The sequence below is a fragment of the Octopus sinensis genome, linkage group LG12 (genome assembly GCF_006345805.1).
Source record: "Octopus sinensis linkage group LG12, ASM634580v1, whole genome shotgun sequence".
In the NCBI taxonomy this organism is placed as follows: Eukaryota; Metazoa; Mollusca; class Cephalopoda; order Octopoda; family Octopodidae; genus Octopus; species Octopus sinensis.
In genome coordinates, this window is record NC_043008.1 from 78847924 (window position 1) to 78874283 (window position 26360).

The 26360-nt window shown below is 38.3% G+C and overlaps 1 protein-coding gene across 2 annotated transcripts in view; it reads right to left on the minus strand.

Annotated features, from left to right (window-relative positions):
- Positions 1–26360, minus strand: part of LOC115217952 (membrane metallo-endopeptidase-like 1) — a 227942-nt gene that overhangs the window by 125574 nt on the left and 76008 nt on the right. For both annotated transcript variants that reach the window (XM_029787671.2, XM_036508066.1), the window contains exons 5-6: positions 25980–26063; positions 4344–4543 (exon numbers count right to left, since the gene is read on the minus strand). In XM_029787671.2, coding sequence (XP_029643531.2) covers positions 4344–4543; positions 25980–26063 — 284 coding nt within the window. The remainder of the gene's footprint in view (positions 1–4343; positions 4544–25979; positions 26064–26360) is intronic.

Below are 26360 nucleotides of genomic sequence, written 5' to 3' on the forward strand. Positions count from 1 at the left end.
GTACAGGACACCTCAAATTAACGTAGAACACAACGAGAAACAGAAACATAAAACCAAACAAGGAAACGGACTTTTTTAACAACGAAAAAACAGAGTACAAGACAAACAACACAAGGAATATTCCCCTTTTTCAGTTGCCCCTGTTTCGACTCAAAGCGTGTTTCGAAGGTATGGGCAGAACACGACCACGTTGAAGCAGTCATTCCTGCAAAATGATTTAAATAAAATTTTTTTGTGGAGGGGTAAAAAAAAAAGTGACAAGAACAGGACGTAAAAGCAATACAAATGAAGAAAAAAACAGTACAAATAAAGATAAAAACAGTAAAAGACAAGACAAGGAAATCAACAATAAGGGCTTTTTTTTAAGCCTAGACGCTGAAAAAATTCGTTAGGACACATTCTGAAGATCGGCTTGTGAAGACAGAAAAAAGCTGATGTTGACTTGTTGAAAGCAGTGGGCAGAAAGAAAGTTAGTAGCCCTCCGGTCGGACTGCTTCGGCGTGGTCGTGTTCTGCCCTTACCTTCGAAACACGCATTGAGTCAAAACAGAGGCAGCTGAAGAAAAGGAATATATGCATGTATATATACATATAGATGTAGGTATGTACATATATGTATGTATGTATGCATATGTTTTATTCATTAAATTGTTATATATATAATATATATGGTCTGTGCGATACTTGTTAAAGCCAACAATGTTCTTTGAATGAACACTAGACTGTTTTTCCCACATTTTTCTGTAATATAGAAATACACTCTTCATATTTGCTCACACTATTTTATAATAACAATTTATATTATTATAAAATATGATCTCATAATATAAAAAATATAACATGGGTCCTGGTTCAGTCCCACAGCATGGCATCATGGGCAAGTGTCTTCTACTATAGCTTCTGGGGCCAACCAAAGCCTTGTGAATGGATTTGGTAGATGGAACCTGAGAGTAGCCCATGATATATATATATATAACGGGAAGGTTTACAAAAATAAACAAAAGACGAAGGCAGGTGGAGTACAAACAAATGTATTAGTATAGCGCTCAGGAATAGAAATAGAAAAAGTCTTTTACATTTCGAGCCTACGCTCTTCGACAGAAAGATACACAGAAAAAAACAAGGAGAGAAAAAATGTGTGTAGGAGCTAACGATCTATCATGGCATGTTTGTGTGTGTGTGTTTTCCCCCCACCATCGCTTGACAAACAATGCTAGTGTGTTTATGTTCTTGTAATTTAGTGGTTCAGCAAAAGAGTCCAATAGAATAAGTACTAGGCTTACAAAGAATAAGTCCTGAGGTCAGTTTGTCCGACTAAAGGCAGTGTTCCAGCACGGCCGCAGTCAAATGACTGAAACAAGTAAAAGAATATATGTATATATATACATACATACGTATATATATATATATATATATATATCTTTGCATGTATCTATCTATATATTTATATACACAGACATGCAGGAAGTAAATAGACACCTTTAATTTTCAAAATTTCTGACTTAAGCGTCTCAATGTGTTTTCAGTGGTGTAGAATTTACTATGTAATTATTCTTTTTCAATCCAAGTGCCATTATATTAAACATTTGCAAAAAGTAATCATGTCATACACAAAAAATTCAGCAGAGCTGTCAGATTTTCAAAGAGGTTATATTGTTGGGCAATCTGAAGTTGGTCTTAGCCAATGAAAAATTGCCAAAAATCTTCAAATTCCTCTTGCTACTGTTAATAGAATTATAGTACAATTCAAAAGCCAGAGAAAAGAATCAACAGATTCTCATCCCAGCTGACCTGGGCCCTCAGAAAGGAAGCTTCACTGTTTGAAAGGAATTGTGGAAAAGTTGAGTTCGAAGGCTTCTAACATTGCAGAACAGCTAGAAGTTAGCCCAAGAACATGTGTTACAGGTGTATAAGCTTGAGTATTATGGACGAGCAGCTAGAAGAAAACCTCTCCTATCAGGAAAAGAAAGAAATGGGCTCAGATGTCAGTTCATTTTGGGATAGAGGGATTTTCTGAGATGAATCCAGATTTGCCTTATTTTCAGACAGTGGAAATGTTTGGGTCTGGAGGCTTCCCAATCAAGAATTTGGTTTGAAATGACTCCAACCAACTGTGAAACATAGCGGTATCTCTGTAATGGTATGGGGGACTGTGACTAGCATTGGTCATTCTGAGCTGATCAAATGTGTTAGAACCATAAACTCTGAAAAATGCATCGAAATACTTAAGCAAGGACTACTTCCGATGTATCCACATGATAACATAACGAAAAATGAGTTTTTATTCGTGGAAGATGGGTCTCCATGTCAAACAGGGAAAAGAAATCAACCATGGCTGACTGAAAATGGGATCAAAAGGCTTCCTTGGCCAAGCCAATCTCCTGACATGAACCCAATTGAAAATCTTTGGAGCATACTAGATAGAGCTATACAAAAAACTCAACGGAAACCTAAATCTAAAGATAATTGTTTCGATTGTTGTGTGAAAAGTGGGCAGAAACTCCACAAGAGACAATCACAAAGCTCATCAGTTGAGTTTCTGAATTAAAAACTGCAAAGGGAATGTCAACTAAATACTAAAGTATGTAGTCCTACCTATCAATTGCATTTCAATTGTTCACTTTGCATATTAAATAAAAGATTTTGAAAATTAAAGGTGTCTATTTTCTTCCTGCATGTCTGTGTGTGTGTGTGTACATATATATATATATATATATATCCAGTACAACCTGTTGCATGGTCAGGCCGTCAGCATCTAAACTGGCAACCCCACCAAGGTGAGGAGGGTGTTTATTGGACACCCTGCGGCATGAAAAACAAAACCCGTCAAAGGGCGGAGGAACTCTTGAGAGTCAACAGCCATCCAATAAATGTGTATTTTTTTTTAAGGCTTAAGGTTGTATCATGCACAGAGACATAGAAATAATCAGACTGAATACCCGATCGCGCGGTTAAACCATTGGGAGTGAAGGACTCCTAGCCTTTGTTAGGGCATCCTTCTAGGAGAAGGTAACTCAGGTAACTGGGATAACTCCGACATAAAACCTACAGCTCAGTGGTTTCCGATGATGTTGACTTGTTTTTCTTTTTGGATTATGGCTGCTGTTGCTTAGTGAGTGGGACTGACTCAGTGCACAGCCTTTCCTCACTTTAAAAAGAATCTTACACAGCCATTGCACAATAGCAACATTGTTCATGATTGTTGATAATGCTGTGAGTCTCAACTGAATAGCTGGCTGTAGCCTTAAAAAGTAAATAAAAGTCACATTCAATCACAGCACCAATAACAGTTAAGCTTTGTGTAATGGCCATACTTGATAAAGAGGGGGCAGCCATCATATATATATATATATATATATATATATATATATATATATATATATACCCATACATACATCAATTTGAAATCACAACCGAAAGAGCTACTAATAGCTTAATGCTGTTATGATACTTGAACAGACATATTTATAAAATACACCTGTATCTTAAAGCAATCTTTCAGGCTCTGAAAAAGATAGGAACACTAGCATTAGTGAAAATTGCCTTGTAACTTCCAAGCTTAAGGGCCAAAAGTGGCCCCTATAACTGGAAGAGAATAGAAGAGAGCAAGTAATAATTATAAGTGGAAGGATAAGGGATGGTAAGATAAGTGGAACAGGTTTATTGTTGTGATAGGGTGGTAGAAGAAAATGTAATAGCGTAGAAGTATAGTCACTAATTGTGTTTGTGTGTGAAGAGGAGAGTAGTTACTAAATTCTTAGCTTAATCCAAAAATCCTAAATGGGAAATTTTTTAAATAAAACTCATTGTTGAAATGAACAGAATTTTGCTAAGAAATCATAGGGAAATGATAATATTAAAACTAACAGCAATATTGATAAAATAAAATAGTTTACTACGTGGAAATGTTTATGCTGCTTGAATGAAACATAATTTGCAAAAAATATAAAACAACAAACATAGAGGCATAGTTCAATATAATATAAACTAATGTAATATAATCGTATAGAGTGAACATCAATGATACCTCCCACATGTTACAAGTTGACAAACATTTGAATAGCAAAAACACAGTGTGCACCAATCCATACAATGAACTCAATAAAACAGTAAAATATTAACCACATGATGACTAACCTGACTTCATTCATGCCACACCAATAGCCATGTAAAATATGTGAGGGTTTTTCTGTCACACCCTATATTATGCTATATTACATCATAAATGTAAATTGTTAGTGTCAAAAAATAAAAGCATACATGAAAAATGTAAATCAAAAAATCTTTGAATGAAAACAAAGAAGTGAGGATACTACAGTTTCTTATTTAATTATTGCAACTTACATGTAAGACATTATTTGAGACACTTTTCTGATCTTTTACAACTCCAATAGGTAATAAATAGTTACTGTAAAGGGGTATTAGTTCTGTAACCAACCGATTCAAATCAGGCTTTTTAGAATTATGCTTTTTGGTCTGTGCAATACTTGTTAAAGCTGACAATGTTCTTTGAATGAACACTAGACTGTTTTTCCCATACTTTTCTGTAATATAGAAATATAGACTTTGCTCATACAATATTTTATAATAACAATTTATATTATTATAAAATATGATCTCATAATATTATAAAATATGATCTCATAATATTATAAAATATGATCTCATAATATTATAAAAAATATAATATATAACAATATTATATATTAATAAAATACTAAATAAATTTTATAAATTAATTATTTTTACAAACATATTTGAAATGAGATTGTTTTGTTAATCTTTTATTCAAGAGTAAAGGCCTTAATGACCCTTTACAGAGCCTTCAAAACTAGTGAAAGTTGGTGAGGAATATATCCTCGAACCAGAAACCTAGTCTGAATGAACTTTACTAAAGGCACCCACAATGCTAGGTGGTGGTGTCAGGTCAAGTAGGCCACAGTGTGATTTGAACTCAGAGCACAAACCACTGAAACAAATACCGCAAGTAGTCCAATATGACATTCTTACACCTCTGTCAATTGCCTTAGATTGGCACTATTTCAAATGTAATTTTGAAACATTTTTAGTGATTCCCCAAAATGATGAAAGGCAAAATAGATCTTGGCAGAATTTGAACTCAGAGGGCAGAGATTTGGAACAAATCCTGTGATCCATTTTGTCTGATGCTCCAACAAATCCAACAATTCACAAAAGAGTATTCTAAATATTTTAGACAAGAGCAAAAAAGAAAATAGAAAGAGAAGAAACAAACAAAAACTACTTCTCAAGAATTTATTTGATAATATATTTCCAATAGATTATTCTGGGAGCATGTTATATCAGTTTTGCACTTGATTCATTGTTTCTGGTGTTATTTTAGTATTTCATCTGTTGTGTTGAGTATGTGCAATGTGAATTGTGTTATTTTGGTGGGCTATGTTTGCATTTCATACAAAGTGTGTGATTAGTGATATGTGTTTTAGAGTCATTCTGGGATGTAAAATATGTTTGGAGTGATGGCTTTGAAATTCTGTGAATGCTTTAATGGGTTTTCTGTCAAACATCTTCAATTTACTTCTGGTTTATTATGTTGAAGCTGTAGTTAATAAGTAGGATGGTTTGCACATTTATACTTGTTATTTTATTTCTAGCACCAAATTCAGTTTTTGATATAGATTTCAAAATTTGGCACAAGGCCAGCAATGTAGAGGGAGGGGCTAAGTCAATTACATCGACCCCAGTACTCAACTGGTACTTATTTTATCGAACCATAAAGGATGAAAGGCAAAGTCAACCTCAGCAGATTGTGAACTCAGAACATGAAGACAGACAAAATGCTGCTAAGCATTTTACCTGACATGCTAACAATTCTACCAGCTTACTACCTTTAAAAATTTCACTCAGCATTTTGTCCAGCATAGTAACGATTCAGCCAACTCACCACCTTACAACTCAGTTTTTAATATTAGCCTAACTCTTCTTTAGTACCCACTGGGGAATTTGTTAGAATTGTTTGTCGATTGTTATTTTTTTTTTATTGTTTACATGATTTTATATAAATCATCACTGTCTTTGTCCTCACATTGTACTATATGCTTTTCATGGCCCTTGAGACCAATGATGAAAGAATTACTGCTGATGAAGATGATAACAATGATGAAACAAATTACTACAGATGAGGACAATGATTAACGAATTACTACCAATGATGACATTGAAATAATTACTACTGATGATGAAAGAATTATTACAGATGCTAACAAGACAGAATTACTAGTCATGATAATAAAAGAGTTACTATTATGCTAAAAGAATTACTAGCAATGATGACAATGATGAAAGAATTACTACCTTTGATAACAATGATGAGAGAATTACTATCAATGGTGACAGAATTATTACCAACGAAAACAATGATGACAGAAATTTTACCAATGGTGGTTATGATGAAAGAATTACTCCTGATGATAAAGATGATAACAAAATTACTATCAATAATGATGATGAAAGAATTACTACAAATGATGACACAATTACTACCGATGATAACAATAATGGCAGAATTACTACTGATGATGATTTAATTACTACTGATGATGATGCTAAAAGAATTATGACTGATGATGATAGAATTCCTACTGATGATGACAATGATGAAAGAATTACTACCAATGATGATGATGAAATAATTACTACCGATGATGACAGAATTATTACCAATGATGAAAGGATTACTTTCAATAATGAAGATAATGATGATGAGGAAGAACTACTCCCAATGATGATGATGAAAGAAATACTACCGATGATGGAAATGAAAGAATTACCACTAATGATGACAGAATTACTAACAATGATGAGACGATGAAAGAATTATTATTGATGATGATGATGATGATGAAAGAATTACTGCCTCTCTAGGTACCCAGCTGCAAGTCCACCAATTTTTTAACATTCATTTTGACCTATGCCACTATCTCTCATTCTTTTAGAATGGTTGCAGACCATCTTCACTTCAGAGGTGTCTGACAGTATAATGGTGACATCATCTCCATATGTCAACACAGCCCTCCCAAGTCCCAGACGAAAAGAGATGCCCCTCAACTGTTCCTGCTTCCACAGCAGTGGCTTGAGATCTAACACATACAGAAGAGACAGGGGTGAGCAGTCCTAACAAACCAAATGTGTGAAGTGAAATGGTTCCAAGAGGTGACTATTTTCCTTAACCACCAAGCAGGTGCTGCTGTGCATTGCAGCGATCCAAACTCTGTAAACAGGTCTGAACCCAGCCAGTTTCAGGATGGTTTCCAAGTAATGTTGGTTGACCTTTTCAAAAGTATTTGACTGACAGGGGCCCAGTGAAGTCGAATATGTTCCCAGCCCCCTCCACAATGTACTGCATAAGATCAAGGTTGTAATGAAGGGACTTATTCAGGGTTGAGCACATTTGCACTTCCTGTCCATACTACTGATGATGAGTATCAATCTTTTTGCTAACACCTTCACCAAAATCTTAAACTCTGTGTGTTAACAGAGTATGGGCCAAAAATTGCCTAGCATATCTCCTTTGTTGATTTGGTTTTTGTAGTAGCTTTACCACTTACCACAACACAAGGAATACTTCCATTTTGCTGCCAGTTATGATAGACATCTGTCAAAAGGTTGCTAAACTAACTTGTATTATTGGTATGAACTTGTAGAATTTGTAGGGCAGGACCATCGAAACTAGGCAATTAGTTTTTTGTGCAACTGTTTATAACCTCCCATATTTCAGTGGCCATTATTGGCTTTTTGCAAAATCTTATATCTATTGCCAAGAGTTGCATCAAACTGTTCAGGCACAAACTAAAATCTGCTGCTACCACTGTCCTCAAACAACTGCACAAAGTGCTGCTAGAAAGCTGCACACATCTCCTCAAAACCAAGTAGCACATGCCCATCCTAATCTATCAAAGATTTGATTGTGATTTTCTTGAGAAATCATGCCTCTTGTCACTCAGGTACATTGGGCAGTTTTAGTTCTCTCATATTGAGTGCATGAGGCTTAACTCTCATGATGCAGCCTTCAGGTTTCACCCCAAAGAAATGGTGAAAGGCCATTCTTACCACCAGCAATTTTGACCATGATGCTTTTACTAGCAGCTGCTTAACTAATTCAGTTATCCCCTCTGTCTAGTATACTGGTAATGATGCATACAATTGCCAGCAAACATGTCCCAGTTAATAGGTGCTATCTAAATCAATTGAGCAGATGACAAATTTGTGGTCTGTGTCACTGACCAGCTTGAACTGTGGTTATCCTACATTATCCCTATCCTCTTGTCTAACAAATATTCTATCTAAATATAATTTCGATTACCTACTGTGATTTCTTCATGTCCACACTAGCACTAGCATATCAAGGAAATCCAGTTAGTACCTGTCAGGTAGCTGGAATCTTCTGAATAAGGTTTTGACGTTTTTGCTCCCATTTTTTCAGTGCTAGCCTCACATCTAGAATACCATTCCAGTCCATAACTAATACTAAAGAGTGAAACATTCCAAGGAAAGTTTCTATACTTCTGAAGAAATCAGGCTAACCTGCTCCTGTTGGAATATAGATAGCTATTTGTCTGAAGATAGCCATCATGTTCAGGACCACCAAATTACCAACTGGTTCCAGGAAGATTGCTCATATTTCAAGGCCCAAGGATTTTTGAAAGAGTGCTTCCACTCCACTACCCAAATACAACAGACCACAAGATAAGAAAGCCTTATAATTGTCAAAATTTGGTGTCAGAGAGTGCACTCACAAATCCTTGTCTTGCAAAAGACTGTCACTTCTATATCTAATGACCTGAGATCATCAAACAAGCGACTTTGCTTCTAAACCAAACACAAATATTTATACAACCTACTCTAAGTGCAGCCATTTAGATCATTTACCTTGATTCTTGGAGATGTCTGTTGAGCCAGCCTCCTTTTTGTCTGAGAGGGAAGTGAGTAAAGCTTCTCTAAGATGCTTTTATTGAGACATTTTCTAAACACTCCAATGTTCTGGAATATTTTTTTTTTAGGACAAAACAATTTTCTGAATAAGCAGTGTCTCGGGATATTTTCAGAAGGAATTCAGCAAAACTCTCAACTCATCAGAATAGTTTTGTTGCTGATTACTCTTCAATCAAATTGATGTTGCTCTTCTGAACAACAGTGAAGTTGATAAAGAAACTATGTACATGAGTGTGTGATTTGGTCATATTGTTGATAAAGCATTTGTTTTTGTGTGAATTTGTGAGTGAATGTTTCTTCTAAGAGTTGGTTTTGTTGTTGTAATGATGGTGTTGATGTTTTTGGTGTGTGATTTTGTGACAAGTTTTCTATTTATCTATCGTATCTCACTGCTTTCAATTTGGAGCAACCTCTATTTGTTTGGGTCTGTTTTTCTTTCTTGTCCCCAATAAAGGCCTTTTAGAGTTATTTCATCAGTTCTTCATCTCCTGATGGGCTTTTTCATTTTGTGAGGTTTGATTCAGAGGAATGAGGTATATATGAGTTTTTTTGGTATTTTCCATTACTTGTGTATGAAGGAGGGCTTCTTTTGGTGGAATTAGTAATAATAGTGGAAGGTGCTGTGCTTCCTCCATCATGGAACAGAAAACTTCAAAGTAATCTGAATTACCATACACAAAACATTTGGATTTTCTATCCTCTACTACTACCAGCATCAACTTGCTTTCCCTGAAACAAAAAAAAAATGTGAATGCTGGTGACTTCCTCTGGGGCAAACAGTATCTACAATTGCATTAGAATCCCAGTCCTTTTGATTTGGGGGTTGGGGGGTTTCATCTCCACAGTCTAACCATATTCCTCTATGTCTGCTAAGATTCTTGCTGGATCTCTGTGAATCAGCATGTTCTTAATTTGAATTCAAGTAAATTTCCTGCCCATACATAGGAAAATCATAACCATCCCATATATTCCTTTATATATGTGTAGAAATGAGGGCCATACAACTTTCAGGCATTTTCTTGTTTCTACTGAAGTCAGACATTTAAGTTTTCTGTCTTTTTGACAGATGCATTTATACACAATTGTTTGTTTTTTGAAACTTGTCTTTTCATCTTCCCTGAGAGACATTACTCCTGGTTTAGCAATATTTTGTTTATATTGAAGGGCTTTACTTTTCAAATCTTCCAGTGAATGCGCAACCCACTAGCTAGATGCCCTTGATAAAGATATGGTTCGTTGTATGCATTTAATGTTGATATTGTTAATATTATTGTTGTTTCACAGGCAGTTTTTGTTGTTTATATTTCTATCATTCCTGATGCTATTGTAGTATTTGCTTTTGTTCTGTTTCATGCTATCATTGTTCTCATTTTCACTATTGCTATTATTGATGCTGCTGCTGGTGCTGGTGCTGTACTTGATCACATTTCATCTTTGATGTTGTTGTTGTTGTTGTTGTTGTTGTTGCTGCTGCTGCTACTGCTGTTATTGCTTTTGTTAAATTTGTTTCAGCTCTCACTGACTTGACATTGTCATGTTCTTATGCCATGGGTCTGTCACAGTTCTCTTTGGAATGTGAAAACTTTGAATGTTCTCCATTGTCAACTATTGTTATTTTACCATGTCCTAACATTATAAAAAGTTTTGTAAAATTTCAATATTTTTGTTTTTCAAAGTAATCTCTCTATATATAAATGGCAAAATGTGTGTGTGTGTGTGTGTGTGTGCGTATGTGTCCTTTATACAAATCCACAATTTTTAAGTTAGAGGGCTCGCACTTTCTATGGTCATTCAAAACCGTCCAAGGGTGGTCGTGCACATCTTTACATTTCCCCAGTCACCCCGCAAAGCCATTAAAAAATCAATAGAAGTGACTTTTTTGTGAATTTTCTATCCAAAACCCAATCAAAATGCCTGAAACTTGATACGCCAATTGAGTGCCAGCTAGCTGTATGTGATTGATCAGAGATTTGGACAGTAGTTGCGTGTATGTGCACACACTCACAGCTGTATATGCATGCACTAGCACTATGACCCGGCGTTGCCAGGTCATAGTGCTAGTTTGAAATAAATGTCAATATATACATCCCTAGAACAGAGGTATTTTCTAAACAAAATATTACCACTGCAATCCAGACAATGTTGATAAAGTTATAACAAAATAAATTACTGATCAAGGTTTTAATAGGCAAAATGAGAGCAAAGAATCTCAAAACTTTTGGAGATCCAAAATGCCATGCCTTGATAGTTTGATGACAATGATGGCAAGAATGATCCATTGGGAGCTCTGTGGAAATCATAGCCTACAAAGAGCAAGGACATGGTATGACCAAATCTCAGAAGATGTTATCAAGAATGAAGATTGCAAAATTTTGTGGGATGCAATGATTCAGTATGACATCAGACATCAGAAAGCTGACATTGTTATGGTGAACAAAAAGGAAAATAACTTGCATGATAATCGATATAGCCTGTCCCAATGACAACAAGATCAAAGAGAAAGAAGAAGAAAAACTGAACAACTATGAGGATTTGAAGTGGGAAATACACAGATTGTGCGTAATGAAGAGAGTGGACATGATACCAGTAATAATTGGTGCGCTTAGAAGTATCAACACTCAACTACCAACATGACTCAAAAAGATAGGCACAAATGTAAAGACAGAAGACCTACAAAAATCATCATTACTTGGAACTGTAAGAATTCTCCACAGGGGTCTTGAATCATGATCAGTAAACAAGTGTCACCTTTGTCTGTGGGCTGTAGACAGCTGATACTTTCCCTCACATCCAGAAAAACTGGCCGAACATTTTCATCAAATAATAATAATAATAATTTCATGAGGGCTCTACCAAAGAGGAATATCTCTGTCCTCATCAGCCCCATCCACTGGATTCAGCCACATCCACTAGACAACCTTTTTTGCCACAGCCACCAGACAAAGGAAAACTGCCTTGCCTGTCTGATTGAAGGAGGGCAGTAGGACTCAGCTGACAGACAAATCTGTTCCACATATAACAACAGCTGTTCAACATAACTCCACAAGTCAGCAATACCCAGACACTGAATGAATGCTCACAGAATGGTTTTGTTGCTCTGCATGCACCTCCAGGACTGTAGAGTTTATCTCAAACTGGTAGTGCTCTCTGGTTGCACTGCCAGGCCAAAGGCATCAGGAAAGTATCCATAGTAGTCTCCAACCATAATGCCATCCAGAACAGACTCACCAGTTCATTTTCGTCGATGGCCAGGGTCTACCCAAGGATGTCATCGCACTTCTTTGCTACTAATCCTCTATATATTTCTAAAGTGGAACATCCACTGATTTTATTGCCTGACTGGTGTTCTAGGTGTCTAGGTGCCTCTTAGTCTATCCTTCACCTAGGACTGCAGCACCACCAAAGAGATGAGCAGCAGAAAGACATGCTTCACAATCAGCCCACACACATTCACTGTCTAGAAATTGTTGCAGGTGGCACAACCTAAGCACATGTCAAAAGCCACGGCATCTAAGCCACCATGCAGAGGGAACTGGCAGCCGACTGACCACCTGACCATTGCAATGTGTTCCTTCCACAATAAAATAAACAAGAGATGTTCCAACTTGATCGAGCAGTAATTGGGGCAAGACGATCAAGCAATAAAAGAAAACCTTTCAGGTCAGCTTCCACTCTGCTCATTTCTGGGTAAGACTGGCCACCATGCTCATCACCTCATCTCAGTTCTTATTCACCTGGAGGTCAGGACCAAACTAGATCCTGAGAAGTTTAACTGGTCCATCAGTCCAGCATTCGACAATGCCATTCAATGGCATCGACCTGCCTCTCCAAGTGCCTAGTTGGAAGCCCACCAACTTGTCAGCATCGATTTTGGTTCCAGTTTGAACAGGGCACCCTTCAACTGTTCTAACTTCCACAGTCGTGGCTCAAGAGCCAGTACATACAGAAGAGGTGACAAACCAAGCATGCAATTGACATAGGTGGCTATTTATTTTGACCACTGCACAGGTGCCTCTATGTATTTCAGCAATCCAGCCTCTGAAGAGGGGTCCAAAACTGGCTACTTTCAAGATGGCTTCTGAATAACAGTGGTCAACCCCATCAAATGTTTTTAACTGAACCAAATTTATCAGTGCCCCACCAAAGCCAGCCCTCTCTATGGTGTATCACATAAGGTGATAATTGTCTTCGGGAATGCACATGTTTGTGCTTCCTTAACCAGACTACCAGTGACAAACACCAACATCTTGGCTAAAATTTTAAACTCTGTTTAGCAGAGTTATGGGCCATCATCAGCTTTTCACAGAACCTTGCTTCTGCTGCTAAGAGCTACAACAGGCTGTCCAGGTATGAACTAAAGTCCACTACTGTCATTGACCCATTGTCTTCCCCAAATAGTAGCACGAAGTGCTGCAGGAAAGCTGCACACATCTGCTCAGAACTGAGTAGCACATGTCTATCTCAATCTATCAAAGACCCAATTGTGGTTTTGCTTCTGCATCGCATCTCTACTCTTCAGGCCCATCAGACAACTTTAGTTCCATCATATTTTAGTGCATGAGCATTAGCTCTGACAATGTAGCTTTCACATTTTGCCTCAAAGAAACTATCAAGGGCCATTCTCACCACTAACACATTAGTAGTGATGACTTTACTAATCGGCTCTTCTAGTCTGCTAACTATCTCTCCTCTTAATCTATTTCTTTCTGTTGCTAATATTACAAATATTTAGGTGTGTGCAAAGGGGATGTACGATGCCCCCTGGCGAGAATGGACCAAGGAAAAAGCCTGGCAACATTCAAAAAACACATTGAAAATAGCCGAGCTAGCTTTCCTTCCCACATACCTTGGTAGACGCTCTTCTAAGGTAAGAACGGTGGGGAATACCACCAGAAATTGATGTTGCCTGGCTTATTGATGCAATGTTAATGGGCTTGGAGGATAAAATAACTATCCTACAAACCTGTAAGTACCAACAGCAGAACTGGCCAGGACAGGCTTTAGAATTTAGAAGATTCAGAGAAAATTATAGTTATAATTTCGGTGGGAGAGAAGAAGTTGAGAGTGAACGTGGAAGGCAGGAAGCCCAGGTGTTATAAATGCAGACAGAAAGGGCACATTAGGGCTGAATTCAAGCCAACACCAGCAGCAGAAAAAGATCCCTCCACCCTACCAAAGGAGAAACCAGCAGCAACTTCACCGCTGACAAAACCAGCAGTACCTCCACCACCACCAACAAAACTAGAAGCACCTACAACGCTGGCATAAATCGAACCAAAACCAGGGAAAGTGGATGATATACCCATACAAGACACCACAGAGACAGAGATAGAAGAAGACACAGAGTGAGAGCGTGAAAAGGAAAAAGAGAAAAAGAAAAGGCTCAAATCCCGCCCCCACAGAAACACCTGCACATTCACAACCCAACCAAACATCCATGCAAAGGCTCACACAGACACACACAACTTCACAAACACACACAGCCACAGGATACACAGGCCCCAATCTTCCCACCCCACATGACTATAATGGCTATTAATAACAAAAGCAGAAATTTAAAAAGAATTATGTCAAAACAGAAAATGACAAAAATATTCAAGCCACCAGGTAACACAGATACCCTGAAAAACATTGAGCTTTTCATTTTATACAGAGAAAATTACAATCATATAAAATAAAAAGCTTACCCACCAACCACAACTGAAACGGTCAAGGAAGGACCTACTTTCCAGCTGAAACACACTTCAAGCATAAGCCTCCACCCATGTACTCACTTAATTTAGGATGTATAAATGTGCATGGGCTGAAATCAGATTGGAAGCAAGCTTGTCTCCTAAACGATCTCAGATCGCATCGACTAGTTGTGATAGCTCTTACTGAAACTAAACTGAGGGGACTGCAGGACTTTGCACTGCTCCTAAGCGACTATGAGAAAGTCAATTCCCCATGTCAACCGGGAGATGTGCAGGGAGTCATAGTTCTACTCAGGAAAGTGCTCAAACTAGAAACTAGAACAATCTGTTGATTCAGAAGGCAGGCTGGTCGCCCTAGATGTGACACTCAGTTGTGGTAAGGCCTTCAGGTTAATAGCGGTCTATACCCCAGGGAGCAGGGGGGCAGGACAGCCTAACTTCTTCAAAAATCTGAAAAACTTTCTGAGTACATCACACACGTTAATGGTATTAGACGACTTCAGTGCAATCTGCAATGCATGCATAGATTACACTGGCTTGAATTGGTATAGAAAGGTAAGCTTTTGCCTCAACAATCTGCTCAGATTGATACAGACTAGATCACCCGGATGTTCTACAGTGGACGTGGTCATCTAGATCTTATCTAAACAGAATAATAATTAGGATTAAGGACAAGAATATAGCTAGGTATCCACAGTTAATCATTGTCAGCTACAGTGATCACAAACTGGTCACCTGTAAGCTGGTTGTAGAAAGCCTGACTAGATAGGGATCTGGCTACCGGAAGCTAAATAAGTCACTACAAACCTGTGAAGCCTACAGGAGTCGGATTAGACAGTTAGTGATAAGGGCATTGACAGGGACCATTATTAATAACAAATGGTGGTATGCCCTCAAAAGAGCCATAAAAAAAGTCGATTAGATTTAGTAGAGAGTTAGCTAGGAATAGAAACAGTGTAGAGAGGGACTTAGTGAACGCATTAGAGAAGGCAATGAGATCTGGCTCTGCTTCTCAAGTGTTGACCACGAGAATAGTGCTCAACCATCACCTCGAGGCTAAACACAAGGGTTGCAGAGTCAGTGCGAAGATGCGTGCAATGGGCCATGAGGGTATTGACTTCACCAGATGGGCTCGTGTTGTAGGGTCTCAGTGTGGCAATAATGTCCCATTAAGGTCTTTGATGAACCAACAGGGGCACATGATAACTGAACCTGAGGAGATGTGTATGGCTTACATGAGCTGTAGGGGTGGGCGATGGTCTACCATGCCTCTCAGGAGTGGAAGAGGCATTGTTAGAGTGTGGGGGAGACAGGTCGATAGGTTGGAGTAGTCACCCCATGAATTATACTAGGCCAGGCTTGTTTGGGCACTTGCAGGAGTATTCTTGTATCTGTGAGTTAGAGTGTGGTGGTACTGATTATGAAGGACCCAAACAAGGGGGATGTAACTGACAACTTTAGGCCAATCACTTTGCTTAATGCAAAGTTGAGGATTCTGGCCAAGGTTGACGAAAATCGTGGATGGTATCATTGGGGAGGTGCAAATCTACACCATCCCCGGCAGGACTATGTATGATAATCTCCACCTTATACACAATACCTTAGAAAGAGTAAATAGGATTCCTGGCAAGCATGGGGCGTTGGTCCATTTAGACCAATCCAAGGCCTTTGATTGGGTCGACCATCGGTATCCAATGGCAGTCCTCAAGGAGGCCGGTTTTGGCCCGACATTCCATGGCTGGATCAACGCTTTATATAGCAACATCAAGTCGGTAGCTCAGGAGAACGGTTTCTTTTCGGAGCCATTCAATATCGAATGCTTGGTTCGTCAAGGTTGTCCACTCTCACTTATGCTGTATGTATTGGCTCTCGAGCCACTACTATGAGGATTGGAGGCAATGAATGGATACCCGCAAGATTTAGGGTATGAAAAATCAATCACAGCATATGCGGACGATGTCACTGTCATCGTATCCAGGGACCAGGATCTACAGAAGGTAGGTGAGGCCCTACAGGATAACAAAATGGAGGCAGGAGCAAGAATCAACTGGAATAAGTTGGTCAGCTTGCAGCTCAGCACCTGGAGAGGCAAGTCAATGCCGTCCAATGGCATCGTCGGATGCTGGACAGACGGTCCAGTGAAAATGCTTGGATGCTTGGAGTTTGATTTGGTCCAGACCTCCAGATAGAGAAGAATTGGAGCAAGGTTACAGGCAGGGTGGTGTTCATAACTCAGACCTGGTCTGGGCGGAGGTTATCCTTGAAAGGGAGGGTGGAGGTGGCAAAGATTTTTATCACATCTGTCATTACATACTACCTGTCATACCGTGCCCCAATTTGTGGCTAAATAAGTTGGAACACATGCTCTTTCATTTCTTGTGGGAGGGCAGGTGGCCTCTTGTAAGGTGCTCTATCTGCTGACAACAGCCACTAAAGGGTGGGTTAGGGATGCTGTGGCTAAAGATACACAGGCATGCGCTGAGGTTGAGGCATCATTGGCTCTACTTGGACTGTGAGCTGGTGTGGTCTCCGTTCTTTGATGAGATATTTCCCAGGTTCACCTCTTTTGGTGAACTAGATGCTGGATCAGGTGTAGACCAAGGCTTGGAGCTTGGCAAGCAGAGTATTGACAGGCGCTTGTGCTTCTCTTTTGAATGAGCAATGCTGGCAGAGGAGGTACCACCTAGGCATACTTATAGAAGGCTGGTAGAGAGCAAGAGTGATGACAACTTGAAGGAGACTCTGGGTTTTGATGAAAGTCAGCTTGCCAACCTGCATCAAAGGACTTCTAGCCCGGGACCTATGAACAACTTACAGAGGTCCCTGGTTTGGTTGTGCTTCTGAAGTGCCTTGCCAGTTCAGGATAAACTCACGAGACACAGCGTTATGGTTTTGCCTACCTGTCCACTTTGCGAGCAGGGCAACAAAACTGTTCTGCATGCAATGGTATAGTGTCTGAGTCTCTCGGACTTATGGGTTTCTACCGAATGGGTACTGTCACAGCTGGGGAGAGTACAGCTGTCTTCTCTAAAAGGAGAAGAGAAATTCTACTTTCTAGTAATAATAGTTATAGCGAAAGAGGTGATGTGGAAGACACATAGAAGAGATATCGCATTTGGCCATTCTTTGGCTAACCTCTTTTTGTATCACCTAAGAGGAAAAGCATGTCTGGAGATAAAATTCCTGACATCAGAAAAAGTACGAAAAAAGATGGAAGAAAATAGGCCGAATGTTGGGTATGTAAGTGCTTAATTAAGTGGGGAGAAAAAAACAGGATGAAGTAAATGGTTCAATGCAGGAACGTGGTTGGTGGGGTCAAACACATTCAAACTTATTCCATTCATTCTCTCATTTTCATCCCAAATTATAATGTATTTATTCACTATATGTAATCTCATCGATAAGTCCCCGACCCCTGTTTGTCCCGTGTATTGTCCTTATTACACTATCGCAGTGTATTCATTTATCCAGAAGGATATAACACAGTGCTAATTATAAATAACATGAATAATAAAACTTCTAATTTGCTGTTACTTGATGGCTTTGGGTGAGACTTGGAACAACTTGTTTAACACAAAGAAACAATAATGTAAATTATAGTAATAACCATAACACTTTATTTATTTGCCACACAGGCGGCTATGAAATAACTTTTGGGACAATACAAATAATAAAGAACAGTGTGATTTGCATAAACACATGTAAACAATAAAAAAAAAAGAAGAAAATTCTAAGAGTAAAATTTCCTACTAGTAGGGAAATACCACCTAAAGGGCAACCAAGGAACTCCACAGATCGCAAACCACCCTACTCACCATGATTATCATGGCAAATGCTCTTTCCTCCATACTCTTCAGCTTACAGGCACCAGTTTAGTGTAGGCCTATTCATTCAGGCCATCTTCACCACATCACTCACTGACCTTTTACAAATTTATCCTGAGGAAAGCATCTCCCTCTCAATCCTCCCCTTTCTTTGCTAAAAGAATTTTAAAAAGTCTATGAGGGTTTGGCTGAAGAGGTCTTATCCACCCACAACCTCTTTTGCAATTTCTACCAGACTGAGGAAAGATGGTGTAGCAACCTCCATGATGGAGTCAGCTGATATCCCACATGTGATAGCAGATATTTTGATGCAACTCTACAAGTCAGCAATGCTTGAGCACTGTTCAAGCATGTGCAGGATGGTTTTGTCATTCTGTGAGTATCTCAGGGGTGGCTTATGGCAGTACCTTTCTCATAGAATTTATCTTGAACTGGCAACATCCCTCCCTTTGAAGTGACCACATTGCCCAACTGACTGAGAACTGTGCGGGTCTGATAGCACTCAGTCTTAGTTTATGCTTGATCTTGATCTTGGTTTATGCTTGATCTTTGCAGCTGTGTCAAAGAGACAAGTTGCCAAAAATCACATCTAACAAAAAGCAACCACACCTGCTTGCTGTTAACAAAATGCTGGAGATGCCATGGCCTCAGCACATGCTGGTCAACATCAGCCATGGCATGCCTAGTCCTCTGTACAGTGGATATTGACAGGAAATGGACCACCTGGCCAGCAGAACCTGGACAGCAAATGGACCACCTCCACAGAAAATGGAAGAGCATTATGGTCAGTTGTGAAGCAGGACAAAGTACAATAGTCAGATGGTGGTAGATAATGGATGTGATGTAAGCATTTGCTACCTCTGCTTGACCCTTTAGAAATAGTTTTCCTCTTAACCTATTTCTGGGTGAGACTATGCACCCTGCTTGTCATCAGTTCCTGTTCTTATGAACCTAAAAGTCTGGACTAAAAATCCCCAGCAATTTAACTGGTTGTTCAGTCTAGCACTCTACCATGGATGATATGGGCTGGCCTCTTCTGGTTAATTTTTGCTCTTGTCACCACCTCGTATTGCCTTACAGTAGTCTCAATCACCTATGCAACACAGGTCTTCTACATCCTAATTCTTGCAGGATGCATTTCAAAACTTCCAACTTTTGTAGTAGTACTTCTAGGGTTACTGTGTGTAGAAGGGATAAGAGGGAACATCCTTGACAGACTAATTGCTTTATACTGAATGATTCCTACTGTTAGCTATTTACTTTGATCACTGAGCAAATGCATTCCAGCTTCTGAAAATAGGTTCAAATTCAGTTTCCTTCATAACAGCTGCAAGTATTAATGATAAACCTTATCAAAAGCTTCAGACTGTTCTAAAATGATCAGAGCCTCCCCCATACCAAGTACTTTCGTCTTCTATGATCTGTCACATGAGGTGGAGGTTGCCATAGATAGATTTGTTCGATATGACATGTATGTGCCTCACCAACCAAACTAGTGAAGACAAAATATCTTTCGAGATGATAGAATTGTGTACTACATCTGTTTTGTTGTTTGTGGTTTTACTTTAGTGTTTAGTCTACTTATTGTATAGAATATATGCAATATGAGATTTGCTATTGATTTGTTGATTGAACTTCATACGTGTTGTATTCTTATCTAATTATGTATTATAGTGTCTGGGATTGATTATGTGTTGTGTATGTTTATGTTGAAACTTGTTTACATCTGGGATGGCTAATGTATTTATAGTTATTTTCTTATTTCACTGAGTTGATAATAGTATCACTCTTTTGAAGTATTCTTGGTTAATTTTCTCTTTCATTTCTGTATGTTGAATTCTATCCATTTCATTTGCTCCTAAATATTTGTATGAATAGTTCTGATCTAATTCTCTAATCTTAATGTCTGGATGAAACTTCATGTTTTTAGTTCTAATTAATTTGCCTCACATTTATCAAATCCTTATTAATTTTGTACCCTGCCGCTATTGTCCTTTGTCAACAGTTTTAAGTCATTCATATAAATGAGAAAGTTTATGATTTGTCTATAGCATTTATAACATCTGCAGTTTCAATTAGCAAATGTTGCAATTTCTTGCAGAACATGATTTTATAAACATCTTATACACAAGATTCTCTGGTGTTCATAACATTAAATAGATATGATAAACCTTTCTTTGAATATGCTGTCAATATATTTTAGGTAACTTTTCCCTCTGCTTGAATTGAACTCAACACTGTAAACCATGGAAACACACTATCCATTTATACTTACATAATTTGATAAGAAAAGTGAAATAAAAAACAGTTCAAATCCCAGACTAAAAACCATTATTAGTTGTACACTAGCCTATATATTTGGCTTTATTGCTGTTCTTTTCACAGAACATTACTCTTCAGAGAATAAACATGCAAAATAATTATCAAAATGGTGTAGCATGGTGGCATGCATGCATGAATGTATCTTGTATGTGTGTAACTGTGTGTGTATATGCATACATGTATGCTTGTATGTATGCATGTATATATGCATGCTCTCTTCTGCTTGTAATTATTTTAATTCTTCCCTTGAGAAATGAGCTAAGTTCTAACAAAGATACAAAACTCCATCATTGAAATATAGATGACAAAAACAAATTCACATTTTAAATTTAAGAAAAGTCATGCATATTTTTACTGCTCCACTTACAAATCATATTTGTAATATGCATGTTAGCTGGTTTATTTCTTTTTCTAAAAACCTTAGCTTTTCCAGATTGTAACTTACAAGATAGTATCAAAATGTTCCCGGACTAGTTATGATTAATAAAAAGTAATTTATTTACCTAAGTTTTAACATCATCTCCTTCAAAATAGTCACCTTGTGCAGCAATACACCACTCCAACATTCCTGTTATTTTTGGAATCTGGCCAAGAAATTGTTCTCCATAGTTGAGGACCTTCTGCAATTCACTCTTGATCACAACAACGGTGTTAAAACGGCAACTTTTGAACTGCATTTTCATCTTGGAGAAGAGATGGAATAGAGCAGATGTGGAAGTGATACCATGTTGATTTTGGTGAGAAACTCACCAGTGAAGAGAGTTCTATGACAGGGTGCATTGTCGTCATGAAGAATTCAATTCTTCGCACTCGACAGATCCAGTCGCTGTTACTGAATGTCTTTCCTCAAACACTTCAAAACATCACAATAGGACACTTGATTGATGGTCTGGCCCTGAAGGATGAATTCTCAATGCACAATACCATGAATATCAAAAACAAAAACACGATGAGATTGCTCTTGATTGGGCTGCAGCTCTGTTGTACCTTCTTCAGTCATGGAGATGAAACCATCTTCCATTGAGACAACAACTGCTTCGTCTCAGTGTTGTACCCAACCACCCAAATCTCGTCACTGGTGATGATCTTTGACATGAAGGATGGGTCATCAGTGGCATACTGACTGAGCTCTTGACAGACTTTGACACAATGTTCTTTCTGCTCAGTGATCAGCAAGCTGGGGACAAACTTGGCACAGACATACCATACGTTCAATTCAAATGTTAGAATTTCCTGTACGGACCCACACAACAGACCAACATCAGCAGCGTTGTTGATTGTTCTCTGATGATCCTCATGCACAAACTAATGAATTTTCTCTTCCAGGTGTGACACTCATGAAAGGTCTTCCAGATTGCTTTTCATCTTCCAAAGATGTTCTTCAACTTTTAAAGTGCCTGTGCCACTAAAAACATTGTGTATGACCTATTGCCTCATCGCCATAAGTTTGCTGAAGCATGCTCAATGTCCAAAGGCTTTACTGTCTCCTTTATTTGTGAGATATTGTACTAATCTCTTATTCTTGGATTACAACTACATAACCTTTGATGCTTGAAAATGCAAATCGAAAAAAGGTTGCACTTCATGTCAATATTATTATCATTTTCAAGTCTTCAAGAAACACTCATGTATGATCATTTTTTGTTATGCTGAACATTTCACATTCAGGTTTTCTTAGAGGTACATTAGTTCAGCAGATTCGGGGTTGTATGGGGGAAGTCGTCAGGAAGGGAGTATCTCCTGAGGAGCTCACTGCTGACACATGGGATGTTGTTCTCTTCATTTTGAAGTTCTAGTTTTATATATTTTCACTACTGTTGTCCAGCAGGTACTATTTAAGAGAAACTACATGGTATTTAAAGGCTATCTGCATTGATATCAAGCCTCTACCTCTTTCATTTCTTCTTAGCAAGAGCTTGTCAATATCACTGTTCATGTGGAAGCTTCCAGTTGATGTCAAGATCTTGCAAGTTTTAATGTGTATGGAATGGATTTCCTGTTCAGACCAGTCAAGTATCCCACTGTTAATGCATTGTGGGATATTTCTTGAGAGAAGAGTTCCAACTGCCATATTTTTCTAAGTCTGATGGAATATTCATGAGTCACAATCTTTATTCACAACACCTTCATATATATGCTTTCATCTATGCCTAGATATTTGTAGTGTTCTTTGTTTGCAGGAGGAGAGATAGAAAGACCACTAAGACATAAGTTTTAGGCTTGGAGGATTGATTTTTCAGGTCGGTCCAACAATCAGATATGAACATTTCTTTTGGTGAAATTCAGGTGAAAATGTAATTAACTCCACCTGCTTAGGGACATTGTAAACATTTTTAGAATACATCTTCAGGTCATCTACAAAGAAATTATGTGTTACATTGGAATCTCTAGCAGCTGCAACTTTAGCATTGAATTTTTGCAACAGAAATGATAATGGATTTAATGTCAAAGTAAATAAAATGCATGTATATATGTATATTTTCTTTTTCTCTTTTTAAATTCGAGATTTTGACTGGCCATCTAAGTTATGAAGGAAAGCAGCTTATTTTGTTCACCATTCTTTAAATCTTAAGAAAATCTGGCAGATTTTCATTGTCCCAAATATCGTGATCATTCGTGAATTAAGGAGTACTCTCTCCCAAAGAACCAAAATTCAGCCATACATTACTCCAAGCACATCTTGTTGCTCCAACAGTAATAGCTAACAAACTAAAACTGTATTTTGGGTACTGGATTTGTAAATTTCTTATCAATGGTTTATAGACATTTACTTTCTCTTATCTTTTTCTGACTACATTGGTGTCCATAGACCAGCTAATTTCCACAACAGAGCATATTTTCCCTCATGGTCTCACACTACAATGTCTGGCTGGTTGTGTTTTAGCTTGGTGGCTGTTTTAATTTTTAAGTTCCACTAATATTTTTTTTACCCCACATTTTCAATATAGTCAACTTCGTCTGTAGGTGTTTTCATTTTTCTTATCCTGTTCCAGATTGCTCAGGCCATTACATCATGCCTCAGACGAAGTTAATATGAAGACATTCTCTTGCAGTTGACAATAATGTTGTTGATGTCTTTAGTTTTGGTTTTGCACAGCCTACATTTGTTGTTTGTCAATGTTTTTCTACCTTTTATACTGTAGGGATGGAGGCTTGGGTCAATGTTGGTGGTGCCATAGCGGGACCCATTCCTGTAGAGAATGGTGTCAAGCAGGGTGACATCCTTGCCCCAACTCTCTTTTCTTTGTACTTTGCTGCTGCTTTTATTCATGCTTTTGCTAAGGTTAGCTCTCTGGGAATATATGTCAGATATCGATCTTCTGACCGCCTCTTTAATCTTTGCCGATTTGCTGCCAATTCAAAGGTTTCCCAGTCGTGACCTCCTTTATGCAGATGACTGTGACTTAGTCACTCATACAGTGGATGACATGCAAATACTCATGAATTGCATTTCTGCTTCTTGCAGGGCATTTGGACTCAGCATTAGCCTGGACAAGACTGTTGTAATGTTCCAGCCTGCACCAGGAAATCCATATATAGAACCAGCTATCTTGGTTGAAGGAACAATTCTGAAGGTAGAAGACAAGTTTGTCTACCTGGGCAGCACACTCAGCCGTTCTTGCTCCCTGGATGAGAAAATATCTTTCAGGTTACAGAGAGCAACTAATTCCTTCCTGTCCCTTCAGTCTCATGTCTGGTCCCAACATGGCATCGCAAGGAGAACAAAAGTTGCTGTGTACCATGCTTGTGTACTGACATCGCTTCTCTACTCATGTGAGACATGGACTCTGTACAAACGTCAGGTAAGGGTCCTTGAACGTTTTCATCAGAGATGTCTCAGACACATTCTCAATGTTGGCTGGACCTCAAAAATTCCAGACACACAGATCCTGAGGACAGCTGATATCTTGAGTATTGAGGCGATGGTACACAAGCACTGGTTACGTTGGACTGGACACCTTATTAGAATGGAGGATAGAAGGATTCCTAAGCAGATGCTCTATGGAGAACTTGTGAATGGAAGGAGACTCCGGCAGAAACCAAGGCTACGATTTAAGGAGTGTGTCAAGTCCTCGTTAAAGGCTTTTGATATACAGGACACTGACTGGGAGAACAATGCCTGTCATTGCCACAGATGGAGAAAGCAGGTTAAGGAGGGGATCGACACTTTTGAGAGAGCACGTATCCAGCATGAAGAACTTAAGCGAGCTGTGCGAAAGCGCACGGCTCGTATAGTGAATGGGGAAAGCTTGGTCTGCAATGTTTGCAGTCGTGTATGCTTGTCAAGAGCAGGGCTAATTAGCCACCAACGGAGCCGCAAATGCAAAATATAAGTTAGTCTTAGAGCGCCCAATGTTCCTGAAGGTTGGCAATGGTCTTCCTCGGTCACAAGTGGACGGCCATCATGTATGTATGTATGTATGTATGTATGTATGTATGTATGTATGTATGTATGAATGTATGTATGCATGTATGTATGTGTGTATGTAAGTATGTATGTATGTATGTATGCATGTATATATGTATGCATGTATATATGTATGTGTGTATGTATGTATTATGTGTTCATGCATGTAGTGAGGGCACATTGCGAAATGGTTAGGGTATTCACTTCACAATTGTGAGGTTGTGGATTTGATTCCCAGCAGCGCGTTGTGTCCTTGAGCAAGACACTTTATTTCACATTGCTCCAGTCCACACAACTGGCAAAAATGAGTTGTATCTGTAATTCAAAGGGCCAGCCTGTTCACATTCTGTGTCATGCTGAATTTTCCTGAGAACTATATTAAGGGCACACGTGTCTCTGGAGTGCTCAGCTACTTGCCCATTAATTTCACAAGCAGGTTGTTCCATTGATTGGATCAAATGGAACCTTCATCTTCACAACCAACAGAATGCCAGTTTGTTTGCTTGCTTGTTTCTTTCTTTCTTTATTTCTTTGCTTGCATGTATGTATGTTTGTTTGTATGTATGTATGCATGTGTGAGTGTGAGTGTGTGTGTGTGTGTATGCACATGCACAGAGATGCATACATGTGTACATGTATGTATGTTTTCTGTTTTTAATTATTTGAATTATTTGTCTGTAGAACTGTGGAAGGAGCTGATTTCTAAACAAAGATACAAAGCTCAATTGTTGGATTGTAGATATATGGAACCTACAGAACTTACCTGAAAACACACAAGACTTGTACAAGGTTTTCACATTTTTTTCTGCTTTTGAATCATACTGTAGAGCGTCTTGCATCAGCAAATCTACAAATATAAGGAAAATTCATATAAAGGGTGATGCTGAAGGGCAGAACATAATTAAAATAAGTAGGAACATATGTATAAATATTGTATTAATAATAATAATAATAATAATAATAATAATAAGTTACAGCTACAATATCCTTAACTGGACACTAAATGAACTGACCAAAATAGATAGGAAAACAAGAAAAATAATGACAGGATCTAGGATGCATCACCCAAAATCTGACATAGAAAGACTATATATACAACGTATAGAAGGTGGTAGAGGCCTTATACAGCTGGAAAACTACTATA